Here is an 11,020-nt window from a genome sequence, read left to right as displayed (position 1 = left end):
TTTCTATAAGAACAGAAGAAAAAAACAAGAGCCCTGCTGGATCAGGCCCAGGGTGCATCTAAGGTGCAATCCTGTCCACACTTACCTGGGAGTAAGCCCCTTTAATTATAATAGGACAACTTCCAAGTAGACATGCATAGGATTGGGCTCTCAGTCCAGCTTCCTGTATCTCACCGCAGCCCACCAGATGCCTCAGGAGCACACAAGATACTTGCATCTCACTGCCACTCCCCTGCATTTGGCATTCTGTTTACCCCCCCCCCCCAAATATAGAGCAATATTAATATAATGGATCTTCTAAGCTTCTGTCTTCTTTCTGGCCTTGGGTTGGCAGGCAGACTGCCACATCAAGTGCAGATATACGCTAATCTAGGCCTCAAAACACAGTGATAAACAGCAAAGCCCCTGATGTTTTATGGATTTTCATATTTAGTTTTTGAAGGTTGTGTGGAGAAGTGAGCATCCTTCAGAAGACAGTAGAGCCATGACAGGTTCTCTTTCCTGTTTTTGACAGAACAAATAGAATTGACAAAATTCCCTTAAGGGCACGTAGCTTCAGGCTATTTGTCTTCCTTCTACCCCCTGCCAAGGCAGTCTCTCAGCATCTGTATTTGGAGACTGGCTGTAGAACTAAATGACAAAAAAAAAATGTGAACATGGAGTGCACTTTGCAGGACAGTGTGAATAAATATGTATTTTGTGCAAAGTATTTAATAATACCAATTCTCACAATTAAAAAAAACTTTGGTGAAATATAAAATATGGACTGTGAAACTGATCATTGAGAAAATACCAATACTGTTCATTGGCAGAGACCCTTCCCTGCTCAGCACCATTGTTGATCCTTCTTGTTCGCATTGCAAATGGACCCTGCTACGCAGTACTGAACATATTTTCAGTTTGGATAATATTGCTTCTTCCATTCAGGCAATAGTCCTTTAACTATGTCAACATATGCCATACTTAACAGCTAATGGTAAGCAACCTTTTCCAGAGATGGATTTTATGTTTCCAGTGAGGGAAACAAGTATTTTCCTCACTATCTAGCCTAAATACTCTCTCCTTTTTGCAAGGACAGGAAGCTCTCTAAACAAACTGAAGCCAAACATTCCGATTCTACCACTTAAAAAAAAAAAGTCACACTACCAATTGCACTATTTATAGGCATAGGATTCATGGCACAGCTTGCAGTTGTTCAGGCAAACTAAAACAACCTCAAACTTACACTATCAAAGGGCCAAATCCTATCCAACTTTCTAGCCCTGGTGTAGCCATGCCAATGGGATATGCGTTGCATCTTATGGTTGAAGGTTAGTTGCAGCCCAGTACTAAGCAGGTCTACTCAAAAGTAAGTCCCATTATGCTCAATGACTTGCTCCCAGGAAAGTCTGCATAGGATTTTGGCCTTATTTACCTCCACAAGGTAAGGGAACATTTGTCTCCTTGCCTTGGGGCTGGGGGGTTGCACTAGCAGTTGCACTGGCACTAGAAAGTTGACTAGGATTGGGCCCTTAGTTCTCCCTCACTGGAAACCTTCAAGCAGAAGCTCAACAAGCATGTGCTGGAGATGCTCTAGGAGGATTTCCTGTTACAGGCAGGATATTGGATTAGATGACCTTTTTAGGTTCCTTCCAAATATGTGATGCTAACTTTAGGATAGCTATACATTCCACATTCTCAACTGCAGCTAAGCTTAGGTAAGTATACGTGGTGGAAACAACTACATATGTTTTCCTTGTTTATCCCTATCACCATCCCTTCTGTTGCCTCCTTTGTGTCAATACTTTGGTCCGGGATTTACTGTTTCACTCTATGTAAAGCACCATGTATGCCATCCAAGTAAATTATGGCACTATATAAGTAATGCATTTGTTCTAAACAACCCTAGTCAAATGTAACAAATGAAAGTCCTGGAGAGTTACTGGAGAGTACTGTATCTAAACAGTTGAAGGTAGACGTACCCTGAACTTCATGCTAAGCAGCAGGCCTCCAGCTAAAAATTTTGTGTAAAAGCATCTCATACTACGAATATAGTGAGGGGTAGGGAGGGAGAGGCTTATCCCAAGTTTTTAGTTTTCAGTTTTAATCCTTAGTTTTCAGCTTTGAGTGTGGTTTGAGTGTGGTTTTAGTTTTAGCCATTTTTTGTTTTTCAGAGTTTTCAGCTTTAGTTTTCAGCTTTAGTTTTTAGTCTTTAGTTCTTATTTATGTTATTTAGTTAATTTATTTACTTTGTTTTTACTTTTAGTATAGACCACGACACTCATCCTGAAGAAAAAAAAAAAAACTTTTACAGTCCAGATTTATCCCAACTCTTCCAGAACACTTTTTGTATATCTACGGTATACTGGTTTTCTGTACTGTGATGGTGTTTGTCAAAATGAAAGACTCGACACTACCAATCTCTCAGTGCCAAGTTCAGAAGTGAAGTGGGTTGTTTTTAAAAGAGGTGTTTCTGCAGAGAAAGCATTTCACATTATCTGTATCTGATGGTAAAAAGAGGAAGTAGCCGATCAGGGTTACTGATACACAACTATATTTTCTACATTTCTTCCTTTCTATGTGTAGGTATGCTGGTGCAGAAAGAGAGCCTTTCAGTCCTAAGCATATTCCTCCATAAGCATGCTTTACTTGTACAGAAGGACTGTGTATAATCTAGGTTGCCATCCTATGCTGTACACCAGTAATTCTCAAACTTTTAGTACTGGGACCCACTTTTTAGAATAAGCTGTCAGGACCCACCAGAAGTGATGTCATGACTGGAAGTGACATAATCAAGCAGGAAAATTTTTAACAATCCTAAGCTGCAGTCCTACCCACACTTACACAGGAGTAAGTCCCATTGACTATCATTGGTAAAAGTATATACATAGCCAGCCTGTAAAAAGCCCAGATCTGTCACATTTCCCCAAATGTAGTCATAGACCATGGTAGCATCAAGTTTAACACACTGTTTCTCAAACTGTGGGTCAGGACCCACTAGGTGGGTTGTGAGCCAATTTCAGGTAGGTCCCTATTCCTTGCAATATTTTATTTTTAATATATTAGACTTGATGCTACTATGGTATGTGATTGCATTTGGGAAATGTGACAGATCTGAACTTTTAACAGGCAACTATGTTTATGCTTTTATTAATGATAGTGAATGGGACTTCCTTCTGGGTCAGTGTGGGTAGGATTGCAGCCTAGGATTATTAAAAATTTTCCTGCTTGATAATGTCACTTCCAGTCATGACATCACTTCCGGTGGGTCCTGGCAGATTCTCACTCTAAAAAGTGGGTCCTGGTGCTTAATGTGTGAAAACCACTGGTCTAACACATTAAAAATATTGAACTGAATGGGGACCCACCTGAAATTGGCTCGTGACCTACCTAGTGGGTCCTGACCCACAATTTGAGAAACATTGAGCGCGTGTACACATTTGCCTGAGACTAAGCTCAATTAAACTAAGGGCACAAGCCTAACCAGGTCTACTCAGAAGTAAGTCCTATTTTGTTCCATGGGGCTTACTCTTAGGAAAGTGTGGTTAGGCTTGCAGTCTAAATGAGATATTGAGTAGTAGACATACATAGGGTTGCTCTGTTAGGCTGCCACCCTATGCACACTTTCCCCCAGCTTAACACAATGGGGCTTACTTCTGAGTAGACATGCCTAGGGTTGTGCTGTTAGGCGGCTGGGCGCTGTGATGGGGGGGCAAGTCCTCTTCCCACCCTTGCTGGAGGAAAACCCACAGTGAAGGAAAGAGCTGCTCTGCACGAGCCCGATGGGTCAAGCAAGGCGCGGGGAGCAGCACGTGGGAGCTGCAAGCAGGATCAAAGCCCCATTGCACACTGTAGGGCTTACTTGCGAGTAAATGCACGCAGGATCGCGCTGCATGTTAATTGTCTGCCCAGTCTGCAGGGGCACACATTTGATCCCTGTGGCGTGCATGCAACGCTGGGCAGAAGCGCTTCCAGATGCATAAGGGCGAGGTGCTCAGCCGTCCCGCTGCACTGCTGCAGGCAGAGCTGCTCTGGTTTCGATCCGTCACTGCGCAGAACCCGCTGGTCCTTCAGTCCCTCCTTGTCTCTTTATTTAATTCAACTGCAAGGTGCCGTTTCTGGTAGTACAACCTGAGGACAAGGGAACGAATTGCTCGCCCACGCTTAGAATGGAATGGGCAGCACAAGCCTATAGTGTCTACTCAGAAGTAAGTCCCATTGAATTTAATGAGGCTTACTCCCAGGTAAGTGTGGGAGTACTGCAGCCTGCCAGCACAATCCTATGCGTGTCTATTATTATTATTATTAACAGTATTTATATACCGCTTTTCAACTAAAAGTTCACAAAGCGGTTTACAGAGAAAAATCAAATAACTAAATGGCTCCCTGTCCCAAAAGGGCTCACAATCTAAAAAGATGCCAAGGAATACCAGCAGACAGCCACTAGAACAGACAGTGCTGGGGTGAGGTGGGCCAGTTACTCTCCCCCTGCTAAAAAAAGGAGCACCCACTTGAAAAAGTGCCTCTTACCCAATTAGCAGGGGTTATTACCCAATTAGCAGGGTCTAATCAGAAGTAACTCCTATTATAGTCAGTGGGGCTTACTTCCAGGAAAGTGTGGATGGGACTGCAGCCTGGCAGCCCAATCCTATGCATGTCTACTCAGAAGTAACTCCTATTATAGTCAATTTATTTATTTATACAGGTATTTATATACCGCCTTTCTTTGGTCGTCAGATTTCTCCTCCAAGGTGGTTTACATAGGCAGGCTGTTCTAAACCCCCGTAGGGATTTTTACAATTCAATAGTTCTAGTCTTTCATAGAACTCTTCCCTCCAGCTGGATTCTTTCCTGATCTGGCCTCTCTCTGGCCCTTCGCCTCCCACGCTCCACTTGACTGCAACTCCTGTCTGCCACGAGGGTCAGCTCATCAGTATATCAGAGTGTCGTCAGTTCTGGGGTACTTTGGTTGTTTCGAACTGGTAGCCTCAGATCTTCAGGCAGACAAGGGGGCTTACTCTCAGGAAAGTGTGGATGGGATTGCAGCCTGGCAGCCCAATCCTAGGCCTGTCTACTCAGAAGTAACTCCGATTATAGTCAATGGAGCTTACTTCTGGGCAAATTGTGGCTAGGCTTGCAGCCTCACAGCCCAATCCTAGGCCTGTCTACTCAGGAGTAAGTCTCATTATAGTCACTGGGGCTTACTCCCAGGTAAGTGTGGGGGAACTGCAGCCTGGCAGCCCACTCCTATGCACGTCTACTCAGAAGTAAGTCCCACTGAGCTCCATGAGGCTTACTCCCAGGTAAGTTTGGAGAGGACTACAGCCTCGAGGCCCACTCCAATACATGTCTACTCAGAAGTAAGTCCCACTGAGTTCCATGAGGCTTACTCCCAGGTAAGTGTGGAAGAACTGCAGCCCAGCCCCTCCACTTTCCTGGGAGGAAGCCCCATTAATGGGACACTAATGGGACCTGCCTCTGCGCAGAGGTGCCTTGGGCTGACAGTCTCCTGCCAGCACTTGGCAGTTGCAGAGGAAACAGAAGCCTCAACGGGTGAGGAGCGGAGAAAGCCCCTCGGATTTCCCTTCTCTGCAGCGCCTGTTGAAAATTAAACGTCCCTCCGCGCGCCCGATTGGGCCGTTTCTGCAGGGGCGTCACTTCGGCTCCACCAATCAGAGCGCACCGCGCCTCTTTTTAAATACACAAGTTCGGCAGACGCATGCAGGACGTTTATCCTTCCGCGGATGGCGCGAAGTAGTCCCCGATGGTCTGCGGCGCCGAGACGGACTATCGCGGCTCGGAAGGGCTGGGCGCGCTCATTCAAAGGAGGCCGGAGCCGCCGGCGGGTTCCGGTTACCGTCCCGGAAGGAGCCGCCGGCTCGAAGGGGCCGGAAGTTTTTTTTCACGTGGCGGAGGGATACTAGCTATAGCGACGCGGTCCGACACCGGAGCGAGGTTTGAATAAGTGAGACGAGCGCCCGCGCGCCCTCGGAGACGGGCAGTGTCGTCGGCAGGCAGGAGAGTCGGGAAGGGCTCTGCGCGCCCGAGTCCCGGATGAGTCGCCCCTCACGTGGCCAAACAGGTAGGTGTGCTGTGCTGTGAGACCCCCAGCCCCACCTGCGCCTGTCTACTCAGGAGTAAGTCCCATGGGGCTTCCTCCTGGGTAAGTGTGGCTAGGATTGCAGGCCCCCCCCCCCGCTTTCCTTGGTGGTAAATGAGGTGCCTGGTTTCCTGGGGGTGTCCTGGCTTCCAGCTGTCTGTTGGAGCCGGTGGGGTTGAGGGAGGTGGCTGGCAAAAGAGGCACTTGGGTGGAGTGGGGGGTCACTGTTGAGGCGCCACGAAAGGGGGGCCTGCACCCTTGTGTGGGGAAGGGGTGTGTGTTGCAGGCCTGGGGGGGGGGTCTGCATGACTGAGCATTGCTAGGGTGACCAGGTACAAAGGGGAACAGAGTGCCTGTACCTTGAGTCAGCTCTAGTGGAAGGTAACTCAATGCTACCATTATAGATACTTAAAACGGATCAGATTTGATTCAAATTAAAATTCTTTATCCAGCTGTCAGTAGGTTCAGCAGGAATGCTAGGGGCTGCTTACACTTAGCAGCAACCACACACGACTCTTGGATAGCGGTTCTCAAACTTTTAGCATCCGGTCCCCCTTTTTAGAGGAAGAATCTGTCAGGACCCACTGGAAGTGATGTCATGACCAGAAGTGACATCATCAAGCAGGAAAATTTTTAACAATCCTAGGCTGCAGTCCTATCCACACTTGCCCAGGAGTAAGTCGCATTTACTGTCATTAGTAAGAGTATATACATAGTAGCCTGTTAAAAGTACAAAGCTGTAACATTTTCCCAGATGCAGTCACATATCACAGTAGCATCATGGAATACAGGGGTCTCCAAACCCGGCCCAGGGGCCAGATGTGGCCTGCAGCAAGCCTCTATCTGGCCCGCAGCCAGGCTCTTGTCCCCTGAAAGCCTCTGGCCCACTCAGCTTAACACAACCAGAGCACAGCTCTGTGGCTGGAGGGTGTTCTGAGGGCCAGAGAGGTTGAATGAATGAGCCCATTTATTCACTCAACTAAGTTCCATCTCTTATTTATTTAAATTTTATATTTAGTTTTTTTTTCTGGCCCTCAACACCATGCCAGATATTTGATGTGGCCCTCTGGCCAAAAAGTTTGGAGACCCCTGGTCTAATATATTAAAAATAAATTATTAAAGAATAAATGGGAACCCACCTGAAATTGGGTACTAAACCACAGTTTGAGAAACACTGGTCTAGGGTGACCAGCTACAAACAGGAACAGAGAAGACTTGTTGTGATAGTCATTTATAGTGTACATAAGTTGAGAATGCTGGAGTTAGTTATAAGAAGTCCAATAAGTAGTGTTACCAGATACAAAGTGACTTTCCTGAGAGTAAATCCCATTGAATACAAATGGCATTCACTTCTGAGTAGACATGCATGTGCTGTTGGAGAAGTGAAAATTGTAGGCTTCTTAGCATGTGCCACATAAAGGGCGACAGAGTGTCTATCCTTTTAGCTATGGTATAGAAGAGGAATTTGGACAGGTGCAAGTCAACATGGAAGGGTTTAAAAAACTGCACCTGCCAAAATTCCCTCTTCTCTACAATGGTTAGAGGTATAGGCACTCTGTCCCCATTTGTACTGTATCTAATAGCCCTGCATTCCATGTAATTCCATGTAATAAGGTTGCCCCTGCATTCCATGTAATAAGGTTGCTGGCTTACTTTTTCAATCCCATAAACCTCCTCCACTGACCCTTGGAGGAGGACCTGTATTTCTCTTCCCTCCCCCCACTTCTTTCTGCACCACTGAGCAGATGCTGCGAACTCTCTAATGGACAAAAGTGTGAAGTTGCAATAAATCTGTTAGACTTGAGGGTTTTTTTTTCATCTGGTCTTATGTGTGTGATGCCTAACAGGCTTCACAGGGTGATCCCTCTGAGAGCCTGTAGGTGAGAAAGGCATGGGGGTAGGGAGAGGTGCTTGAAAAACTGGGGGGGGGGAATAAGAACGGCAGTTACAGAATGGTCCAAGGATGCCTGCAAGCGAATGTGAACCAGGTGATGCTCACTCCGTTGTCTGGTAATGGCTTGGGGTGGTGGTGGTTGTGTTGGGTTATTATGGCAGCGTGGTCCCAACTGCCACACAGACTCGAGTTCTTAGCAAGCTAAAAGGTATACCAGGCTTCTTTCTACAAAGGCACAATTTAAATGTATCACATTTGGGAAGGAAGCTTGGCTTTCCTGTTTTTTGGACATATTGCATGGATAAAAAGACATACCTGTCAAAAGCTTCAGTTCCAACACAATTAAAGCTTTTTTCTTGGCTGTCGGGTTACAGTGATGCTTGTACACAGGTGATCCAATTGTGGAGGCTTGTTTCTTGTATTTGGGGGAATTTGCATAAATGGCATAAATGCAATCCTATGCCCTCTTGCTTAGCAGCAAGTGCTGTTGAACTCAATGGAGCAATACATTTCTGTAAACGTACATAGATTTCAGTGTAAGTCTTTCTTCTGTTCATAAACCTGTAAACTAGTTTAATTGTTATGCATTTTGTAGAGGTGATGTTTCTATGTAAGAAATGGTTTGAAAACTGTACACTGTATTTTATGATTATGCATGTACCAATTTGCGCATACAAAATTGCACATACAAAATGATGTATGTGCAGAAGTCTCCATGAGCTTTTTGTTGCTGAGTGTATTTTCCCCATGCAAAAGAAAGTTTACTGTGTTTGAGAAATCTATGTTCCTAAACTAACATTTCATGTTGGATCAAATTTATTTTAGATCTGCTAAAAAATATCCAAAATAAAGTTATCCTCATAAGAAATAAATGATGATATCTAAACATGCAGTTTAGGAAAGCTAGGATGCTGTAGTGGGTCTGGCATTGGACTTATGGAAGATCCAAGTTCAAATCCATGTTTAGTCATTTCCTGGGTGACTTTGGGCCAGTCACTATCGCTTGGCCTCACCAACCTGACAGGGTTGTGAGGACAGAAGGGGAGGAACTATGTAAACTACCCTGAGTTTCTTGAAGGGAGGGTGGTATAAAAATGTGAAAAGTAGATTATTTTGCAAATGTATTGTGTTATAACTGTGTACACCTTGCTTCAGAAATTGACCTCAAAATAACTAAATGGGCCTAATTTTTTTCTAATATTTCTTTAAATATGTTGAGTAGATATAGGCTATGTGGACCTCAGATTAGAAAAGATAACAGCCTTTAAACCTTGTATGTTCTATGCATGTAAACAAATCTGCTTTCAAAATGATTGGGGCTTATCAGTGCAGCTAGAAGTTCTAGTAAGTTGAAAGTACTTTTGCTCATAACATCTAACTTGGATCACTTACTTCAAAAAATGAGCTAAAGATATCTTTGGAAAATATTAACAAGATTAGAAAATCAATACACACCGTAACATTCTAAAATTGGCTGTACATATGTACCTTTATGTGCTAATAAGTTGCATAATTCTATAAATGATGTGTACTAGATGTTCTTAATTAAGATGAGATTTTTCTAAAAACTATTGCTGTACAGCAGGCCCTCCTTATCCGTGACTTTCGCACCCACAGATTTGACTCAACATGGGTGCTGAACCTGTGCCTGGTGGGCTTCAAGGACCTCATAGAAGCAAATGGAAGTGCCTCTTAGTCATGTCTGGGAGGTGTTCTGAAATGTGAGGAAGTTGCTCGTGGTTTCCCAGATGCTTTCGCCGTCTGGTTGCTGGTGTGGCCCCCCCCGGCAGGTTGAATTATCTGCGGAATTCAGTATCTGGGGGTTCCAGGAACAGATCCCATTCGGATAGTGAGGACTCACTGTTATGATGACATATAACCTGATAATCTAAATATATTATAGTTTCAAAAAAAGTTATAACCATCTGCATATGTCATCTTAGTAGAATATATATTTGCCATACATAATCATTAGATTAAGTTTTTATTGAATTTTAACTTTGATCCTTGCTTTACAGGTAAGATCTCCAAATGAGAAGATGCCGCTTTTTGGGAGAATTGTTGTCATTAAAAGGAATGGAACTGATGGAACCCATTTTCCACTGACTGCAAACTCTTGTCTGTTTGGAAGGTAAGACTTATTGGTACTAGGAATTATGGTTTGTATGGTGGGAACTCATTGTAAACCCTGTTCTCAATGCACTTTAGCAAATTAGTGGCTTATAATGCATTTGCCAGTGCATCCTGTACATTTGTAAATGGGTCATACTCCCAGGTAAATGTGTACAGAGGCAGCTCTCAGTTTATGCAGAGGTTGTGTTCCAAGAAATCTGCACATACAGTAAAACTTTAATTTAAAATAGTTTTCCCACAAAAAACAATATACCTGATATAAGTTAGGCCTGTGGTTCCAAAACTGTGCACTGTGACACCGTGGACAATGTAGCAAACTGAAAAGGGCACTGCAGGATATTTTAAAGGTGCTGTGGGAATGCCTGAGGTACCATGAAAAAATTAAACTAGGAGCACTGTGGAGGGGAAAAACATTTGGAAACCTCTGAGTTGGGGGGAAAAGGCACTTAATGCTCACAGTAACAATGGATAACTTCTGCTTGCCCAAGATCACGTGGGGGGGAGGGTTTGAGGACAGATGTCACTGAGAGTGGTTACTGATGCTGATGGCAGAGGCAGCAAGTTGCTTTCTTAAGTTGTTGCACAAGTTCTTTAGCTCTTCCTTTGCCTGAGAGGAAGAAAGCTAGGTAGGCCAGACCCCCATGATGAGCACTGGAGACACAGGATGTGTTCTGACCCATCCAGGTGAAACATTAGCTTTTGGGGGGAAAAAATTCCACTTGCTGCTTCTGCCTCATACCTTTTTTGTAGCCAGAGGCAAATATGAGAGACTGCTCCCTCTTGGAATGAGTGGCAGAACTGCTCAAAAGTTTCCTTTGCTGCCTTCCTGGTATCTTGCTGCTAAGCTGAAAGAATTTTGGAAGACATGCAGCTGCACCCACTTTGTGATGCATTATCTTTGTTTTTTCTGGCTT

The 11,020-nt window shown here is 44.4% G+C and overlaps 1 protein-coding gene across 1 annotated transcript in view; it reads left to right on the top strand.

Annotated features, from left to right (window-relative positions):
- The first annotated feature begins 5,974 nt into the window (after positions 1-5,974).
- The window catches only part of MKI67 (marker of proliferation Ki-67), a 52,884-nt gene continuing 47,838 nt past the window's right edge, over positions 5,975-11,020 (top strand). Inside the window, 2 exon segments of the mRNA XM_066621434.1 lie at positions 5,975-6,061; positions 9,992-10,104. Of these exon segments, the coding sequence (XP_066477531.1) occupies positions 10,013-10,104 (92 nt within the window). The 5' untranslated portion in view covers positions 5,975-6,061; positions 9,992-10,012.

The sequence above is a fragment of the Tiliqua scincoides genome, chromosome 3 (assembly GCF_035046505.1).
Source record: "Tiliqua scincoides isolate rTilSci1 chromosome 3, rTilSci1.hap2, whole genome shotgun sequence".
In the NCBI taxonomy this organism is placed as follows: Eukaryota; Metazoa; Chordata; class Lepidosauria; order Squamata; family Scincidae; genus Tiliqua; species Tiliqua scincoides.
This window is presented reverse-complemented; position numbering and strand designations above follow the sequence as displayed.